The following is a 19,404-nucleotide window of genomic DNA, read 5'->3' as shown; positions in this document are numbered from 1 at the left end:
ACAGAGAAGCTGTGTATTTTTGAGGGTATATTTCATGGGTGCTGAAGGAGGTCCTGGCAGGGACAATGAGGCATTGTGGGCACCAGGGGAAGGCCTGTGCCCACAGAGGTTGCCTATGTACAAGGGCTTAACTCTAACCCTCCCAGGTTCTGCAGCAGAGCCTCAGTATTTGTCCCTCTTCCCACCCAACCTCGCTTTTGCCAGTGTTGCATTGCTTCGATTTCTACGGCAGTGTTTTGCAGGCTGTACCATACCAGGGAACAGTGTGTTTGTAATTACTGCTTCACTAGCCCTGTCATTATCCCTACATCAGGTGTACTTCAAAAAGAAGCAGCCCCGTCCAAAGCAGACAGCTTCCCAAAGAGCTTTTATTAAAATTGTCGGAACTCCTGGGGAACCATCAAAGTAGTACAAAGAAAGACGTGCTTCTTTTTTCCAAAACGACTCAACGCAAATCTAGCCCTTGCAGAGGTGCCTGTGCTTCATTCATGTGGTGCAGCCGAGAGACGAGTTTCTGAAGTCCTCAAAAGGCTTCCTTTGTCTGAAGAAAGATGCTGAGGCTTTTCAGTCCCTTCCCTTACTGGGCTCTCTTCCAAACCCAGCCGATGCCAACATGGCACCCATGTGGCGCTGGCAAAGCTGCCGCCATCGAAGGATGTCCACAGTGCGTTGCTCCCTTTACCTTCGAGCGAACCAATATGATTTGCTCAGGTTCCCCATCCATCCATCCGGTTACTTCTTGGAGCAGCCTGACATCCCTCCCCATACTGAGGCAGTGAAGAATGAGCCCTGTGGGAGGCAGTAGACAGCAAAGCCAGTAGCCACTTGTGCAGATTCCAGTATCACTACTGACATACAAATTCAGTGTCGCTATCTGTGGGGAGAGAGGGAATAAAACATTAATATCCTGACCACACAACTACTTATGTGCTCCCTTGAGTCCAAAGTATCTGGAGGACACCCGGATGGGGGAGGCCTCTTGTTTCCAGAAAGGCTTTTTGGACAATAAACTAAAGCTTGCAGGAACCACCTCAGAGAAATGGACTGCCCAGTCCTCGTTCTCTCAGTCTGCCTCCCAGTCACCTACCAAACAGTGGGACTATTTGCTTTCCTTCTCCCAGCTATCTGATCTCACGTGTCAGCACAGCAGCTGGCGATTTGAGCACGAGCAAATCGAGCTGCCCTCCGCGAAGCAAAATGGCACCAGTCCAGAGCTAGCCCTCCATCTTGTGTCCAGAGATTAGAACTGCATAGCAACTGAGTCCCATCGCTAGGGTGGCCTCTTATGTATATCCAAAAGAAGTTGTCAGAAGACCACGGGGATTTGCATTAAATGTGCTCATTTTTTAGGCATGGACAAACCTTTGGAAATAATTACTATAATACAAATGAAAATGCCCATTTAAGGAGGACTCTGACCAGGTGCCTTGTTGGCCAGCTCAGTCTGCTTTTCAGGTACAAACTCTGGATGTGCAACCTAAAGGCCCCTGCTGCTTTCCCTTCTCAGGGGTTAATTTGGTGTTTTATTCTGTTTTTTTCTATTGGGAGCCTCCCGGAGTGGCTGGGGAAACCCAGCTGGATGGGGGGGGGTATTATTATTATTATTAATAATTATTATTTCTCAGGGATGGGTGACCTGTGGCCCTCCAGATGTTGATGGACTCCAGCTCCCATCAGCCCCAGCCAGCAGGGTAAAAACATCTGGAAGACCACAAATTTCCCATCACTGTTTCAGAAGTTACTGTGAGGCCTAACTCCTTGTCACAGCATTTAGATTTTCAGGACTATGTTGCTTCAGGACCTGTATTTTACGTTTTTGGTTACCGGAGCTTGCTAAGATTTTGATGACTGGACTCTTTGCAAGTGCTACTCTTTTTCATGTTTTTAATTATACGTCTTGCCATTTTACTTGTGTGTGTTGTGTCTGGGTTGTTTGCCGCCTTAAGCACATGCAGAAGAGCTAAATGCAAGTTCAGTAAATTTTGCTTTTGTTAACAATCCATTTAGTTTGTTTAGTTCTAACAAACTAAAACTTCTCCTGTTCCAGTCAGCATAACTTCATTTTGCACATGCTCAGAGTCACTGGGTGGAGGGCCAGAATCTTTCAAATCAAAAAGCTGGCAACAAGCTGTTGATAGGAACTGTTTGAGTGACTTAGTAAGTTTGTGAAGGGTTGTGAGAAGACCCCTATTCCCTTCAAAGAAGTATAATTCAGAGTGTGGTTTAACAACCAATTCCTCTTTCTGGGGAACCCTGGGAATTGTAAAGTGTGAGGCAAATGGGGGGTGTGTGCCTCCTAAGCACTTGCACCACCCATGACAAACTACAGTTCCCAGGATTCTTTGAGGGAAACCATGACTATTTAAAGTGGAAGGATACTGCTTTAAAAGGACTGTGCAGATGGGGTTGAATGCTGTATATTCTGTGGCTTCTGCGGGGGATTGCATGCCCCTAGTCCTCATCAGACCATTAGGAGTTTATTTGGGGTTTTTTAATGCCAACTAATATATCTTCTCTCCTGCCAACCTAGCAGTTTGAAAGCACGTCAAAGTGCAAGTAGATAAATAGGTACCGCTCCAGCGGGAAGGTAAACGGCGTTTCCGTACGCTGCTCTGGTTCGCCAGAAGTGGCTTAGTCATGCTGGCCACGTGACCCGGAAGCTGTACGCCGGCTCCCTTGGCCAATAAAGCGAGATGAGCACCGCAACCCCAGAGTCGGCCACGACTGGACCTAATGGTCAGAGGTCTCTTTACCTTTACCTAATATATCTTCTGCATACCTGGAGAGTTCCCTGGCACATTCAGAAACCCCTACCCATGATGCTTGGCACAGGAGCATCGTGTTAGGAACGAGTGGGGTTGCCTTTTTTCCCTTATTGCTGTGTAAGAGTGCTCTGTGCTGGTGCTTGTGCCGTACCTTATGATTTCAATCCAGGCTTGGCTAGAGCTTGGTTTGCACAACACCTTGTTTCCAAAAGGCAGCCACTCCCACCCAGCTTGGCTTGATAAACAGGCTCTGGAGACAACCATCTACTCAGCAGAACCAGCCCGTTTTCTGTAGCCAGTCTTCTCCTACCCAGGTTACAGAGGACAATCCAGTTAATTCCTCCTTGCGAGGCAATGCACCTCAAGCCCAACAACGTGGATTTGCAGCAGCTGAGGAATGTTGAGGTGACGATTGGCTGAACTGCTCTGATGTCAGAGGAGGACGGGGCTCTAGATTTTGTTGGCGGAACTGCTCTAAAACTAAAGGCCCTTTGGCCCTTTGGCTCTTTGTTGGATGAGCTTGTGTAGAAGCTACCAAGGAGCAGAGCAGGTGAGGAAGGGTAGGAAAGGAGGTGTCTGGAAAAGGAAGAGGATGCAAGACAAAGGGAGCCTAAAATGGATGGAAAGGGAAAGGAAATCTGGGATGCTGAGAGCTGTCAGTCACACGCATTGAAGTCCCTGACAGCCAAAGAACTGAGTAACACAATATCCCCCTCCATCTAGGTGAGGATTGCTGGAGGCTCTCAATGGGGACTAGTTGGGGAAGGGCTGTAGCTCAGTGGTAGAGCTTCTGCTTTGCGTGCACAGGGTCCCAGGTTCAATCCCCAGCATCTCCAGGTAAGACTGGGAATGTTCCCGGCCTGAAACCCTGGAGAGTTTCCTCTGTCAGATGCAGTATGCTTTGGCAAACCAGGATACCTGAAGGAGCATCTCCACCCCCGTCGTTCAGCCCAGACACTGAGGTCCAGCGCCAAGGGCCTTCTGGCGGCTCCCTCCCTGTGAGGAGCAAAGTTACAAGGAACCAGGCAGAGGGCCTTCTTGGTAGTGGCACCCACCCTGTGGAATGCCCTCCCAGCAGATGGCAAGGAAATAAACAACTATCTGACTTTTAGAAGACATCTAAAGGCAGCGCTTTTCAGGAAAGTTTTTAATGTTTGATGAATTATTGTATTTTAATATTTTGCTGGAAGCCGCCCAGAGTGGCTGGGGAAACCCAGCCAGATGGGTGGGGTATAAATTATCATCATCATCATCCCCATCATTATTTTATTATTATAACTGCAGGAAACCACAAGTGGTCAGAGTCCTGCTTCCATGCTTCCCATAAGCATCTTGCTGGCTACTGTGAGAACAGGATGTTGGGCTGGATAAACTTTTGGTTTGATCCATCTGGGCTTCTCATGCAGGGAATGGAATTAGATAAGACACAAGTTGGTACATTAAGCAGGTTGCTTGCTTTTACAGCCCCAGAGGAGAAAAACAAGATTTCCACAAATGGAGGGAGGGAGGAAGCAGGTGAGTTGCGTGGTTGGATCTTGCGCAGATCCAAATGCAGAAATGTGCCAAATGAACTGGAAATGCCAGAGTACCTCACTTGCCAAGCAGTCGGCTTCTTGCAGAGTTTCACGGCTGGCAGCTTTTCATAGCAGATGAGTCACGGGGAGCCGTCTATAATTAATTACTCGTGGTGTTTGAACTCCCTGAGGCCCATGGGTTGCTTAACTGTAAATGGGTTGATTGGCAAAGGAGCCAGAAGTTCAGCACCACATCCTCACTCTTCTTCCAAGCTAGGCCAACAAAATCGTACTAGTTTGGCAACTGGTAGTCTAGGCCAACCTTTGCTAACCTGGTGCCTTCCAGATATTTTAGCCTGCAACTCCCATCCGCTCCCACCGACTGGAATTGTGGTCACCTGCAAAACATGTGGAGGGCACCAGGTTGGGGAACGCTCGTTTAGGCTGTGGTTTTTACATAGTAAAACAACAAGCGAAAAGGAGAGTTTTATTGTAATTATTATTATTATTTATTTATACCCTGCCCATCTGGCTGAGTTTCCCCAGCCACTCTGGGCGGCTCCCAATTGAGTGTTAAAAACAATACAGCATTAAATATATGTAAATGGAAGAGGTGGTTGGAGATAATCATGTGAGCATCGAGGACAGCAGTGGGATGGTGAGCCAATATAACCTGAAATCCATTTTTATGGAGCACTAGCAGCCAGTTTACAGCACAGAAATCTAGGACAACGTGCTGTGTTTGGAAAGCATTTACTTTCACAATGTTAATCAGAGTTAATCCGCAGAATTACTGTCTGCGTAATAAATTAGTGTCACAGGACGTTCTGGTCAGCAAACGAGAATTCATTCTGAAATATGATCTAATGTGATTAACACCAGGGAAAGGCAATCCAGGTCACATTCCTCCTTTATAGCCAACATTATTACATATATACATTACAGGGGCAATGCTTCAATTTGTCGATATCATCATAGATTATTCCAGCCTCTTTTTGTTTTGTTTTAAATCACTTCTAAAGAAGAGAGAGGACTGGCTTCTGGGGGTACATGCAGCAGCTCTTGGAGGACAAAAGGTAGGGAGAAGTTGAACGGATGAATGCTTGCTGGTACTACAAGGAACCCAAGCCCTTAGGAAGCCAATTTGTCAGGGAGAATGCCAGTTAAGGCAGAAGTTTGAAAACTCTAATCTGTCCCCACCACAGCTTTCTGCAGAGTTCAGCAAGAACTTCCAGCAGGGAGCTTGCTGCTCATCTCTGGCTCAGATTTACAAACCTCCAAGTAAGATCTTGAAAGGTTAGGACAACCTTCCCAGCCTGGTGACATCCAGATGTTTTCAACGATGACTCCCATCAGCTCCTAGCCAGGTCTGATGAGAGTCGTAGTCTGAAAACCGGTGGAGGTCCCTTTATTGAGAAAGTGTGATTTAAGAGTTGCATATCTTTTCACAACAACGTTTTGCTTTGAAATGGAGGCCCTCTCCTTTGCAAAAAAAAGGCGGAGGCATCCTATCTGACTCTGCCAATATCATTCCTGCCCCAGTACTAATTGCAGGGGACAAGCTCTGTTCGTGAAAACATACTGGGGAAGGAAGAGAACCTGGGCCCTTCCTGTCTTGCTAGACTGCAACTCCAACATGGATGCACGCTGACTACACTCGCTGATGGGAGTTGGTGTCAAGCAACATTTAAAGGGCCAAAGGTTTCCCCATCACTGACGTTAAAGGTATGTGTGTGCGTGTATATACATGTAAACGGTAAAGAAACAGAAGTGTATATTTCAGCAAACACTTCATCACTGTTTTTCCAGCTGTTTCAACTTTGATTTTTCACTGCTCTTTGGCACAGGTTTTGCTGCTAAACTACAGAGCACATTGGGGGCACAACAGTTTTGCTTATAAAAAGCCCAAGAACCTGTTTGTCAGCAGAGGTAGCCTGAAGTCCCTGGGAAATCTGGCCCAAACATTTAAGGTGTAAAACTATGTCATTCTCAACCCCGTTTAGGGCAGAGTATCCCCTTGAAGGTGGCTTGAAAACCTTGGTATTTTGCTGTTCAGGAGACTTCCCATTCTGGGACCTGATGTTACTGAGGGACAGTGCAGGGGCAAAAGGAAAGGATAATTACAAACTAATATGTATTGGTATGTGAGTGCATTTTGTGACAACTTATACCCAGCTGAAACAGCTTTCCTGGTGGAAACCTCTTTCTGTTAAAAATGGCGAAAGCTTGGGCCTCTTTCTTCTGCGGAAGAAAACCACCAGCCATTATCCTCAGCACTTGCTGCTGCTGATACAAGCATCCTGGCCCTTCGCTACGTGGGACGCAGCTGCGTGGCAGGCCCATAAAATTAATCTCCGGCGAGAAAGCAGCTCTTAAGGGGAAGCCCTGTAACCCGAGCTGGAGAAAAGATGGACTCCTCAATGCGTTCTGCAGCAGTATTTAATAGCTAAGCGGCAGTTAATTAGATGCTGAAGTGGCTGTGTCAGTTGTCAGGAGGGGAGGGAGTGGGAAGGGGCATCAGCAATGGGGTGTGAAAGGACTGGAGGCTGGACCTGGGGGAAACACAGGTCAGTCCCATAGCAGCAGCAGCAAGCAGCTGCTTCATGGCAGAGCAGACCTCTTCTTTCTGTGTTAGAACCCCAAAGAGGACAGCAAGCTTAACCAGGCCTTCTCAAGCTCATTGATGTGGTTGATTCATATGGCAAAAGACAGTCCTTGATGGAAGGCAGTTCTGGTCTATTTAAGGCTTTGTAAGTCAAAATGAGCACTTTGAATTGGGCCCAGGTACCACTTGGCAGCCAGTGCAGCTGGGCCAGGACTCGTGTCCTATGCTCAAAACATCTTGCCTCGGTGAGTAACCCGGCTGCTGAATTCTGAACCAGCTGAAGTTTATGAACCATCTTCAGTAGCAACCTAAAATGTAATGTGTTGCAGTAATCTGGGAAAGAAACCATGTTTTGAACGCGTTATAAACATGCAACACTAGATGGTACAGGAGGGTTAAAAAAAAAATCTACACAACTTTCCATAGCGTTTTTCTTTTCTTTTGTTATAACGATTTAATTTCTGACTTATTTACAGCAGGGTTTTCCCCTGTGTGCAGACTCAGCCCTAGATGTTACCAGACGACAGAAGCTAGGCTATCCCTGTCCAGATAGGTAGGTGTGCCGCTGGGCTACCAGCCAAAGCTGATGGAAAGTGCTCTGTGCCAACGAGCCAACTGAACCTCAAGCCACAGCAAAGAAATGTAACCCCCTCAAGAGCTGGCAATTACTAGGGCATTTCTGCTTGGAATGCTTTCAGCACAGTTCCCATCCACCAGACAAAAAAGTCTCTACAGTGGTACCTCGGGTTAAATACTTAATTCGTTCCAGAGGTCTGTTCTTAACCTGAAACTGTTCTTAACCTGAAGCACCACTTTAGCAAATGGGGCCTCCTGCTGCCGCCGCACTGCTGGAGCACGATTTCTGTTCTCATCCTGAAGCAAAGTTCTTAACCCGAGGTACTATTTATGGGTTAGTGGAGTCTGTAACCTGAAGTGTATGTAACCTGAAGTGTATGTAACCCGAGGTACCACTGTAGTTGTTGCTTTTATAAACTCACCCTAGAAAAGTTGAAGGCCTGTATAATTTTTCTTAAAACAAAACTCATAAATAAATAAATGTTTGTCATGGTACCAGAGCAAAGACGCCATCAAAATACACACCTTTGCAGGGTTGTCACATCTTTTATATTTGTTAAGCTTCTGGGGTTCCTGTCTAGAAGTCCATGCAAAAGAGGAATCTGCAGGCATCAGCAGAAACTTCCGTTAAGATACCTTACCTCCTCAAGCTCCTCAGCTCTCTCCTGCAGACTGTGTGCCTCAAGCCGGTAAGTGTTTCCAAGTGCTAACAAACGCTGTTGGGATGAGAGAGTAAGGCACAGTGGTAATGCAGTTCCAGGTGTCCGAAGTCGGGTCATAACAATCCAGCGTCTTGCACCTCTGGGTCCCAAAGTAGCCACCCACCACATAAAGCTTGTTCCCAGAGGCCAAAGCATGGCAGGACATCCGCTTGGCCGTCATGTCCCCAATCCGCGTCCACTGGTCCGTTTCACAGTCAAAGCGGTAGGCGGAGGCCGCCGTGTACTCCGTGTCTCCACCCATGATAAAGATCTGGCTACCCAGGACGGCACCCGCCGTGTAGCGCCAGGGCTGGGGGCACTGGGCTTTGATGGTCCACCGGTTCTCCACCGGGTCGTAGCACTGGACTTTGGACACCATGTCGCGGTGGATGCTGGTCCCACCAAAGACGTAGAGCTTCAGCCTTGCGCTGACGACGGCTGCGTTGCTGACGCCATCCCTCAAAGGGGCCACCATGGTCCATTTGTTGGCGAGAGGGTCGTACTTCTCCACCTGCTTCAGTGAAACTGAAGGAGAAGCTGGGAAAACCCCGGCCACCGCGGTGTGTCCGCCAACGACATAGAGGCAGTTTTCCAGTTCGGCCGACCCATGTCCAAACCGAGCGATAAGCATTGGGGCAGCTTTGGACCACTCCTCATTCACTGTGTCGTAGACCCAGACATCCTTGGAGACCCCATTTTCGGAGCCCCTACCTCCAGTGATGTAGACTTTGCAGCCAATGGCGCAGGCGCTGAACTCTTTTCGAGGGCTGGGGAGGTCAGCTTTGGGGATGATCTCTTTCGCCTTGTGGTCTACTTGGTAAACCTTGTCACACATAAACGTCTGGCCCCCTAAGATGAGCAAAGTGTGCCCAGCCTTCCGAGGCCTGGCACAGGGGCTGGTGACCACCCCATCATTCTGCAAGATCTTCTTTTTGCACCAAAGAGCTTCATCCATGATTTGCTTGTTCTGGTCTTCCGCCGTGATCAGCTCCTCGTAGGTCATGGCTTCCTTCAGGCACTCGGAAGGCAGCAAGGCCAGTCGCACGTGCTTCAACATCTCTGGGAGGAAAGACTTCCTCTTGTCCAAGTCATGTTTCACCCACTGCATGACTGCCTTGAAGACCTTCTCCTCATCCTCAATTTCCAGCTCGTCACTGGAAATCAAGTCCAGCAGGGTGTCCTTGGAGAGGTTATTGAAATCTTCGTTTCTGTGGACTGTCTCAAAGTTGACCAAGCACATCCTCCAAGAAAGCTCATAGAGCCTCTTGCACTGGTGAGCATCTGAAAGGACCATCATGCCCAGACAGTTGGAAGGGTGCAGGTTCTTCTCAAGGAACTCAGCAGCTGCATCCCTGATGTCCTGGAACTGCAACATGTCACCAGCTTCTAGGAGGGACTCTGCATTCTCTTCATTGATTATGATCTTGGAGGAGTAAGCATAGTCCAACAGCAGCTCCAACACCTCTGGGTGCAGGCTATCATCAAAATTCACCTTGTCACCCAAGCTCTCGCGAAGGCCGTTGCTAAACATGGCTTCGAAGTACCTGCTGGCAGCAGCAAGCACAGCCCGGTGGCATGGAAAGGACTTATTCCCGGCCCAGAGGGTGACATCAGTGAACTTGCAGTGTTTCCTCATGGTGTTGAGGTGAGACAGGACACAGTCTGGATGGGAGGCTTTGTGGAACAGCAAGATGTTCATTGAACCAGTGCTTGTTCGGGATTTGCGGTTTTCATGGACGCTGACTGACATGACTACTGGACTGCTATCTGTAAGAAAATGAACATAGAAATTCTGAGTTTCAGAGGAATGAACAGGTTGGCACCTGCTGCTTTTTCTCACCTGAGATCAGCAATGCAGGCCCACTGCTACAAAAACCAAGAATCATGGAGCATGGGCTATCAAGACCCAATGTGGCAGAGTGCTTAGAAAGTTCAACTAACAGTAGGGAGACCCAGTTTCAAGCCCATCCTCAGCTGGAAAATTCAGCAGACAACATTGTACTAGTCACAGTGTCTAGTCTGCCTCACAAAGTTGTTGTGAGGATAAAGGGGGTGGGGGACACACATTTTGTACGCTACCAAGAGCCATTCAAGAAAATGAGCCAGAAACATGTATTGCATATTGCCCCAAACAGTTAAATGCAACGTTTTGTTTCCGTGGAAGTATGCCTACAGTTATGAGGCGCTGAGGGTGAGCACCTAGGAGAATGACTAAATCCATCTCCAACAGTCAAAATAAATAAAAAAATTAAAAACTTGTCCAGCAGCACCTTAGAGACCAACTAAGTTTGTTCTGGGTATAAGTTTTTTGTGTGCACGCACACTTCTTCAGATCCAACAGTGACATCAATGAAAAGCAGCTATCTACATCATGAACAAGAGCCGAATAAAAATCTGCATTGGGGTCTGCTGCCCCTGTGAATCCTGCCACCTGAGGCGGTTGCCTCATGGGTAGGCCAGCCCTGGTTGGGGCCTTCAATCCAGCTGAACTAGGAATAAGCTTCTGAGTTGGAGATCCAGTGCAGCCTAAACTGCTTATCTCAGTAGATCTCGTCATAGGATTGCCCCGTTCGGCTAGTTATTTACTCTCTAAACCTCAATCCCTCCCATCTGCAATATGGGGGATCACAATACTGCAATTAACAGAGTTGCTGCAAAGATTCCAACTAGGAAACGACTGGAATACTCGAGAGTGTTTCAAATAAAGGTTTATTATAAATCATCCTTGCTATTAAATTTATTGTTATTTTTTGCACTTTATTATATTCTTGATTTTAATTCTACTCTGATTTCCAGCAGTTAATAAATCAGAGACTGCACCCTTTTGACATGTGCTCGGCTCAGTTTTGCAATCCAAACACTGAAAAATCCTGTTAACATCATTTTCTCAATTCTAACTGTACATGAACCGTGGGGTGTCAGGAGGGATTCATTTCGCAAGCAATCATTCTTTTCCCCCCAAAACAAATATGAAAATAAATGAAAATTTCACACCATTCTCCCACTGGACATTGAAGAAAAATAAATCTATACTCTGCATGCAGACAGGCGTTCGTAAGCCTGGTCAAGGGAACAGTATTTTCAGAGAAAAGGGCGCTGGGCTGCTCTTGGCTTAGCCTGGGTCATGCTGGCTTTGAGTGCAAGAAGAAATTGCTGCAATTTGCAGGCAGGCTGTTTGGCTTCTTTATAAAATAGGTGGCTATTAGCAGGGTGCAGAGATTCGAGCCTGTGTTTCTGCACAGTCTTGTGCTCCCAATTCTGCCAGACTCATTTGCTTTGCAAAAAACAGGTTTAAGCTCCCATCAGGGAATTGGGTAGGCCTACCTGTCTACCAACTGGTTTAAAACAAAACAAATAACTCCCAAAGCCGCCCGCCCAACTAGATGGTTATTTAGAGTGTTTTTGTATGGATATGACAGTCTTGCATCTCTTGGCAAGCTACACCCATAGCATAACAATCTTCAGGCTAACGCAACATGATTTAATGGAACCCCATGAACAGCTGGCAAATCGACAGCTACATCTCTTGAAGCTACTCCACCGAAATTGTCCTCCACCTAGAAAGCAACCATAGCAAGGTCGCAAGGTTATTGCGTTTTCACCTCACTCTATCTCCAAGAAACTGAAGGTGGTGCACACATGGAAATATAGGAAGCTGTATTCTGAATTAAGACCATGAGTCCAGCTAGCTCAGTAGAGCCTTCATTGACCTACAGCTGCTCTCTAGGAATTCAGGCAGGGAGACTTTCCCAGACCTACCTGGAGATTGAACATGGGGCCTTCCACATGCAGGGCAGACACTACCACAGAGCCTATATCCCTTCCCCAAAAGAAAGTCCCCTCACACACACCCCATAATCCTTGCAACAACCTTGTGAGGTAGGGCAGGCTCAGAAATAGTGTCTGTCCCAAGGTCACCAGGTTAGTTTCCATGGTTGACGAGGGGTTTGTGTGTCATGGTCTTTGGCCAGAACAATAAACTTATGAACTAGGACAGATGAGGGATTTGAAGCTGGGTTTCTTCAATACTCCCAGTCACTACGTAACACAGGTTCAGCCTCTGAAAGCTCCACCTAAAATATTTCAGACAGTAAGGCTTGGAGAGATGTTTTTTTTTAGTATGCATCTTTTATTTTCTATTTTAGTATGCTTTGGTGACCTATGTGTAGAAAATCGGGGTACAAATAATTCTTTGGGGGAAGCCATGACTTTCTAAGCAGGGACATGAGTGGTGCTGTGGTCTAAACCACTGGGCCTAGGGCTTGCCGAGCGGAAGGTAGGTGGTTCAAATCCCTGCGATGGGGTGAGCTCCCGTTGTTCAGTCCCAGCTCCCGCCAACCTTGCAGTTTGAAAGTACGTCAAAGTGCAAGTAGATAAATAGGTACCGCTTCGGCGGGAAGGTAAACAGCGTTTCCGTGCGCTGCTCTGGTTTTGCCAGAAGCAGCTTAGTCATGCTGGCCACATGACCCGGAAAAACTGTCTGCAGACAAACGTTGGCTCTCTCGGCCAGTAAAGCGAGATGAGCGCCGCAACCCCAGAGTTGTTTGCAACTGGACTTAACTGTCAGGGGTCCTTTACCTTTTTTTAAATGGCTCTCTAAAGTAGTATAGTAGCGCTCAGTGCCGGATTTACGTATAAGCTAAACAAGGTATAGCTTAGGGCCCAACTCTCTTGGGCCCCCCCAAAATATTAAAGGGGGGGGAAAACTGGATGTACATTTCCAAAATATAAGATTAAAAACAAATAACATAAAACCTACATACAGCACCAGTGTTTTGTGTTGTGTAGGCTCCTACGATGTAAGTAATGGGCCTGCCTGCTAGCCTGCTCCCTAAAATATCACTGGTTTCCGTTCAACAATTACTTTGATAAAATGCATATTTTGTTATGTGCAAATGGCTTTAGATACCTATTAGGTCCATAAATTACCATATAGCATATATTCAACACAAAAAAGTGACGATGTGTTGTTGACAAAGGACAGCTGGACATAGAAAGGGCCCCATTACCTTCCGTAGCTTAGGGCCTCATCAAACCTAAATCTGGCCCTGGCAGCGCTTAAATGTATGGTATGAATGCAGCCCAGCTCAACGCTGCTCATATCTCCTCTATGGAGATGAGACAAATTGCAACTGCAGTCAGCTGACCTTTCCCCCCCGCCCTCCAGGGCTTGACAAACCCTTTTGAACTCAGCCTGCAGAAATAATATTATTATTTTTTCTTTAAAGGCGGCAGTGCTGGGGAGTGTTTTCCAGCCACAACACATTGCCAGCAGGCTGTGCTCAGTTGGTGGGTCACGAATTGCGCAGGCCCACCTGGTGGTCATTGGCTCCTGGCAAGCCAGGCCTCTCACCTGCTGTTCTGAGGTGACTCATCTGGATTCCAGACATCTTTCCACTTGCTACAACAAGGCCTTGCCAAGAGTTATTTACCCACACAAAGAATCCATCCCCAATTTGGGTTTGTTTTGCTGCAAATTGCCCACATTGCTCACTCCCGCTGACTAGGATCTAGCTCGAGGGAACAGCCTATTTTATTTTATTTTTGGCCACACATGCGAGAAATAAAGAGGAAAATTACAAAGCTAAAATCCCAGAATAATAATTGAGGGGTGGTTTCCCCTCCCTTTCCCCCCCTCGCCTTCCTGGTACACATTCCCAGATCATAGGTAAAGAGACTTCTGGTTTCAATTATAATGTTTCTGGGAATGGAAAGAGACTCAAATCCCTGGGGAAGATACTTGAGGGGGGCAGGTCACTGGTGTGGGGCATAAATGGGGAGATTTCTGGACATTTCCCCAGAACAACATTCGACAGAAATGCATTGTTTCAGTAAAACTGGCAGCGTAATGAAAAAAGGCAAGATAAAAAAAGGACAACTGGAAGGAATATACAGTAATGCCCATCAAATCTAACTTGCTTTTATTTTAGGTCAATACAGTATTCCTAGGAAACATGCAGTTTTTCAGGCGTGCTAAAATTATTATGTTCGCAGTGCCTTCACCCTGCCCCGCCCCCCAGCAAATATAAATAATGTAAGGGAAGTGTTTGCTATAGAGGTCAAATACCTTAAAATATTTACAAGTAAAGCTTTGGATTTGTTTGCTTATAAAATTTAAACTGCATGCATCATGCTTTATTGAATTTCCCACCACCAATTAAATATTTCAATTCAGCTCCTTCTCTAGCTATCGGGAGAGTTTTCCAGATACACAAGGGAAAAAAGAAGCATTGCGTAAGTATTCCTTTCCTCCTCACCTAGAAGTAACTTTCACTCCTTTACAGGTGACCAGCTGAGTGCTATTTGAACAAGCCTGGCTCTATGTGCAATGTACATTATTGCAAAGCGCTTCTGGCAGGACTCTATTGGCAAGATTGAGATTACCGTTGCTACAGAGATAATCAAGCCCACCAGAGCTCTTGCTTCTGCTATTGAAGGGCTGGTTCTGGGGATAACCAAGAGTCATCACGAAGACATCAATTCTGAATTAAAAGTTTGGGGCTCAGCCCAAGATTTGATGGATGTGCACAGATGCGAGAGGTTTCAGCATCACCAAAGCAGCAACAAATGAAATATGTATGAATCTACTCAAAGGCATCAATTTAGGCATCTGCCTCCTCAGGCAGCCACACAACCCAGTAAATACCTAGGCTTGTGCAGAGAAGTGAGTTAACCAACACTTTCATTTTTCCCAGCATGCAAAAGCACCCACTTAAAGCTTTCACTTTCCTGTGCTAATCCCTGAAGGCTCGGAGGATTTGAAACAATTTAAAAGAAAACACACTGTTAACTTTGCAGACTGGCGTACGCACTGCATACTTTTATTGCCTCTTCCCTTTAAACTAGTCTGAATCATGACGGATTTGCAGATGTGGCACTGAAGCCGCTCTGGGTGCAAAGGCATTCAGCTGATGTGACGCAAACGATTTTTACCACAGCACACCAAGTGCTTAGTAATACCTGAAATTAATAGGCAAGAAGATAAAGGAACCCTTGATGGTTAAGTCCAGACAAAGGTGACTATGGGGTTGCGGTGCTCATCTCGTTTTCAGGCCAAGGGAGCCAGCGTTTGTCTACAGACTGCTTTCCAGGTCATGTGGCCAACATGACTAAACTGCTTCTGGCGCAATGGGACACTGTGACGGAAACCAGAGCGCATGGAAATGGCGCTTACCTTCCCGCCGGAGCGGTACCTATTTATCTACTTGCACTGGTGTGCTTTCGAACTGCTAGGTTGGCAGAAGCTGGGACAGAGCAACGGAAGCTCACTCCATTCACAGGGATTTGAACCTCCGACCTTCTGATCGGCAAGCCCAAGAGGTCAGTGGTTTAGACCACAGCACCACCCAGCCAATAAGTCATCTTGTCAAGCATCCTGACACCCACAGTGACCACTCAAATGCCTCCACAGCTCAGTGGTGTAGCACCTACGTGCCACGGAAAGGGCCCACGTTCATAATTGTGTTGGGAAAGCCATACCTGTTAAAGCGGAATAAGAATGTGTTAAATGTGTGGTATGGATGCGGCCTTTGTCTTGTCAGGATTCTGTTGCTATTTAGTAGTTCACATTCCAGGCATGGGCTGCAGTGTTTGGAACGTTTTAGTTTGGGGGGGGGGGAGTGAATATGGCATGACATAATAGAAGTTTATAAAACTGCATGGTATGGAGAAAACAAATGGAGAAAAACTTTTCTTCCACTCTTGTAATATTAGAACTTGTGGACATCCGGTGGATGTTGGAATTCAGGACAGATAAAAGGAAGGACTTCTTCACACATTGCATAAACTATGGAACCCGTTCCCCCAGGAGGCTGTGATGGCCACCAACATGGATGGCTTTAAAAGATGGTTGGACAAATTGATGGAGAAGGTGGTTATCAATGGCTGATAGCCATGATGTCTATGGTCTACCTCCAGGCTGGAGGCAGTAATGCTTCTGAACACCAGAATGCTGGAAAACACAGAGGAGGGAAAGTGCTCCTCTGCTGTCCTGCTTGGGTCAATGTGAGCACAGGATGCTGGACTAGATGGGTCCAGCAGGCTCCTCTTGTGTTCTTACGGTTCAGGACATGAACAGCCTCTCCTGATTCAGATGTTACACAGGAAACGGAGCTTGGTATCATCAGTATATGGGTGCCACCTTGTCTCACACCTAGCAGGTTCATATCAATATTAAACAACAAAATCATCCATGGTGTCACCTGCAGATCAGTTTTCTGTGGGCCAAGGCAGTTACCCAATACTACTCTTTGCAAGTACAGTGGTACCTCTGGTTAAGTACTTAATTCATTCCGGAGGTCTGTTCTTAACCTGAAACTGTTCTTAACCTGAAGTACCACTTTAGCTAATGGGGCCTCCTGCTGGTGCCACGCCGCTGGAGCATGATTTCTGTTCTGATCCTGAAGCAAAGTTCTTAACCTGAAGCACTATTTCTGGGTTAGCAGAGTCTGTAACCTGAAGCGTATGTAACCTGAAGCGTATGTAACCTGAGGTACTACTGTAGACAGAAACAAGGTTGCCCACCCCAGTTTTAAGAGAAGGGCAACTGATCTCTGCGTCAGCATTTTTGGCTGCAGAACCTTGTTTTTCCTCCCTATCATGCAAAGTTAAACAATTATATAAAATCTCAGTCTGTTAATCAGGCAACAGCCTCACTGATGCAATCCAAGCGCTGTGTCTGGGGGAAAAAACCCCTCCCAAGCCCTGGTTCCACAGCGGATTCCTAGCCAGGTGTTGACTTTGATCAATCCTTAACCACTTGATGATATTCCACCCACTGAGTTTAGTTTGCAAGAGGTGGAGTTCCCTTAATGTCTGCCCTCGTCATCCTGTGTGGCATTTAGCAGCTTCTCCTCTGGAGAGTGACTCAAGGGGCAAAGTGTTCTGTAAACACGAGAGCTAATTATTCACCTAATCTGCCAAAGATGAATATGCCGGAGTTTGAAGGCACCTGGTTCAAACTTTTGGGCAGGGAGCAAGCAAGATGCTACGTTGGGGAGCAGAGGGGGAATTTTGCTGAGGACAGCTAGAAGCAAGATGACAAATACAAATAAGATAAGGGAATAAATCCTTCTGTCAGCACCGCCTTTAATTGCCATTTCAATGCCAGCTTGCATTGTACAACTTATATGTTGTACGGGATGCACGCTAGCGCACTCAGCTAACATGCTGCAGGCACAGATCTACCTACTTGCCTTCTAGTGGGAATCCCCACCCCACCCCTGCCCCATCTTGGGTGACTTGTGCACAGAATTCCTGTTTCATTGAATAAACACATGGGAGGAATAACCACCCTCAAACATTTCTATGCTACTTTCAAGTGTTCAAAGAACTTCACATGCTTTTCTAACTGCAACCCTTATTACAGGTTTGGGGAATCTCGGGCCCAGGGGGCCAAATACGACCCTCAGAATTTTCTTCTGGTAACACCCCCTACACCCCTGTTTTATACTCTCCTTAAGTGGTGGGTTGCTCGGTCCCTGCTCCTGCCAACCTAGCAGTTCGAAAGCACATCAAGTACAAGTAGATAAATAGGTACCTCTCCGGCAGGAAGGTAAACGGCGTTTCCATGTGCTGCTCTGGTTCACCAGAAGCGGCTTAGTCATGCTGGCCACATGACCCGGAAGCTGTACGCCGGCTCCCTCGGCCAATAAAGCGAGATGAGCGCCACAACCCCAGAGTCGTCCGCGACTGGACCTACTGGTCAGGGGTCCCTTTACCTTTTGAGTGGTGGGAATGTGTCCTTGAACTCTGACAATGTCTCTTCCTTGCTTGGATATAAGGTAAGTGTGGCTAGAAACTAGCCTATAGGTCAGTGGTGGCAAACCTATGGCACGCATGCCAGAGGGGGCGCTCAGAGCCCTCTCTGTGGGCACATGCGCAGTCGCCCCAGCAGAGAGCCAGCAGAAGGCAAGGGCGGTGTGTTGAGTCCTCAGCTCAACTTGGGCAGCTAAGCCACCTTCCTCCTGCTGCTGCTATGAGGTTGAGGCTTTACACACCCTCTGGCTGGGGCCAAAGGGAGGCGCTGGGCAGGGTGCTCTGGGCCCCAGCAGCCTCGCCACGCCATGATCGCCTCCCACTTACTGGCATGCTTCTTCACCGAGCTCAACCACAGCCAAGTGCAGCAGGTGAGGGTGTGCCCTGGGACACGCCGGACACCCTGCGTAGGGGCCAGTCGGGGCTGGGCGAGGGAGCAGGGAAAACACTGTTGGAATTTAGTTTCTCTACAAGCTGCTCTGGCTGCTGCAGAAACAAATTATTTTATCCTCACAGTGAAGATGAGTATCTCATAGAGAAGACAAACCTGGTCTCATGGTGGTGATGTCAAAACATATTAACTACACTTAACCTTCATGAAGGCAAACAACGGTGTTGAGAATGGGCAATTGTTGGGTTAATGAACGGCAAAAAGATCTATATGCATCTTCTCTTTCAGTGCAAACACTGACAGAGCTTGCCTAGACTTCACACAAATTCCCCAGATACAATGCAATGCAATATGGTAACCAGGTACTTCTTTCTTAAGGGCGAAGTAGGAGTCAGAGTGAGGTGAGGGACGCGGGTGGCGCTGTGGGTAAAACTTCAGCGCCTAGGACTTGCCGATCCGAATCCCTGCGGCGGGGTGAGCTCCCATCGTTCGGTCCCAGCTCCTGCTCACCTAGCAGTTTGAAAGCACAATTAAGTGCAAGTAGATAAATAGGTACCGCTTTCTAGCGGGAAGGTAAACGGCGTTCCGTGTGCTGCTCTGGTGCCGGTTCGCCGGAGCAGCTTCGTCACGCTGGCCACATGACCCGGAAGTGTCTGCGGACAGCGCTGCCTCCCGGCCTCTAGAGTGAGATGAGCGCACAACCCTAGAGTCTGTCAAGACTGGCCCGTATGGGCAGGGGTCCCTTTACCTTTACCTTAGGAGTCAGAGTAGTGTCAGCTACTGCAGATTATGCACCAATTCAGGTTAAATTGCCTTGTTTGCACTTTGTGATAAATAAGTGGGTTTGGGGTTGCAGTTTGGGCACTCGGTCTCTAAAAGGTTTGCCATCACTGCTGTTGGGCAAAGGTCATATTTGTATCAATTGCTCCACCCTCTTTTGCCTCTGGCCCCTCTCACCACTCATGTGGCCCCTAGAAGGCTGCCGCAGAACGGAATGTGACCCTTGAGGTGGAAGAGGCTCCCCAACCTTGCCTTACGATAACCAAGGGCCTTACAGATGTTTTGGACAACTCTCAGCATCCCTAGTTAGCAAATG

The 19,404-nt window shown here is 47.3% G+C and overlaps 1 protein-coding gene across 4 annotated transcripts in view; it reads right to left on the bottom strand.

Moving 5' to 3' along the window:
* Positions 1-350: 350 nt before the first annotated feature.
* KLHL25 (kelch like family member 25) overlaps positions 351-19,404 on the bottom strand; it is a 30,068-nt gene continuing 11,014 nt past the window's right edge. For 2 of the 4 annotated variants that reach the window (XM_028706339.2, XM_028706340.2), the window contains exons 2-3: positions 8,102-9,928; positions 351-874 (exon numbers count right to left, since the gene is read on the bottom strand). In XM_028706339.2, the coding sequence (XP_028562172.1) occupies positions 8,142-9,911 (1,770 nt within the window). In that variant the 5' untranslated portion in view covers positions 9,912-9,928 and the 3' untranslated portion in view covers positions 351-874; positions 8,102-8,141. Of the gene's footprint in view, positions 875-7,985; positions 9,929-13,170; positions 13,231-19,404 lie in introns of those variants that run through there. The other 2 variants (XM_028706341.2, XR_013390661.1) reach the window with 2 other exon arrangements.

The sequence above is a fragment of the Podarcis muralis genome, chromosome 14 (genome assembly GCF_964188315.1).
Source record: "Podarcis muralis chromosome 14, rPodMur119.hap1.1, whole genome shotgun sequence".
NCBI lineage: Eukaryota > Metazoa > Chordata > Lepidosauria > Squamata > Lacertidae > Podarcis > Podarcis muralis.
Note: the sequence above shows the minus strand (reverse complement) of the source record. Positions and strands in the feature narration are given on the sequence as shown.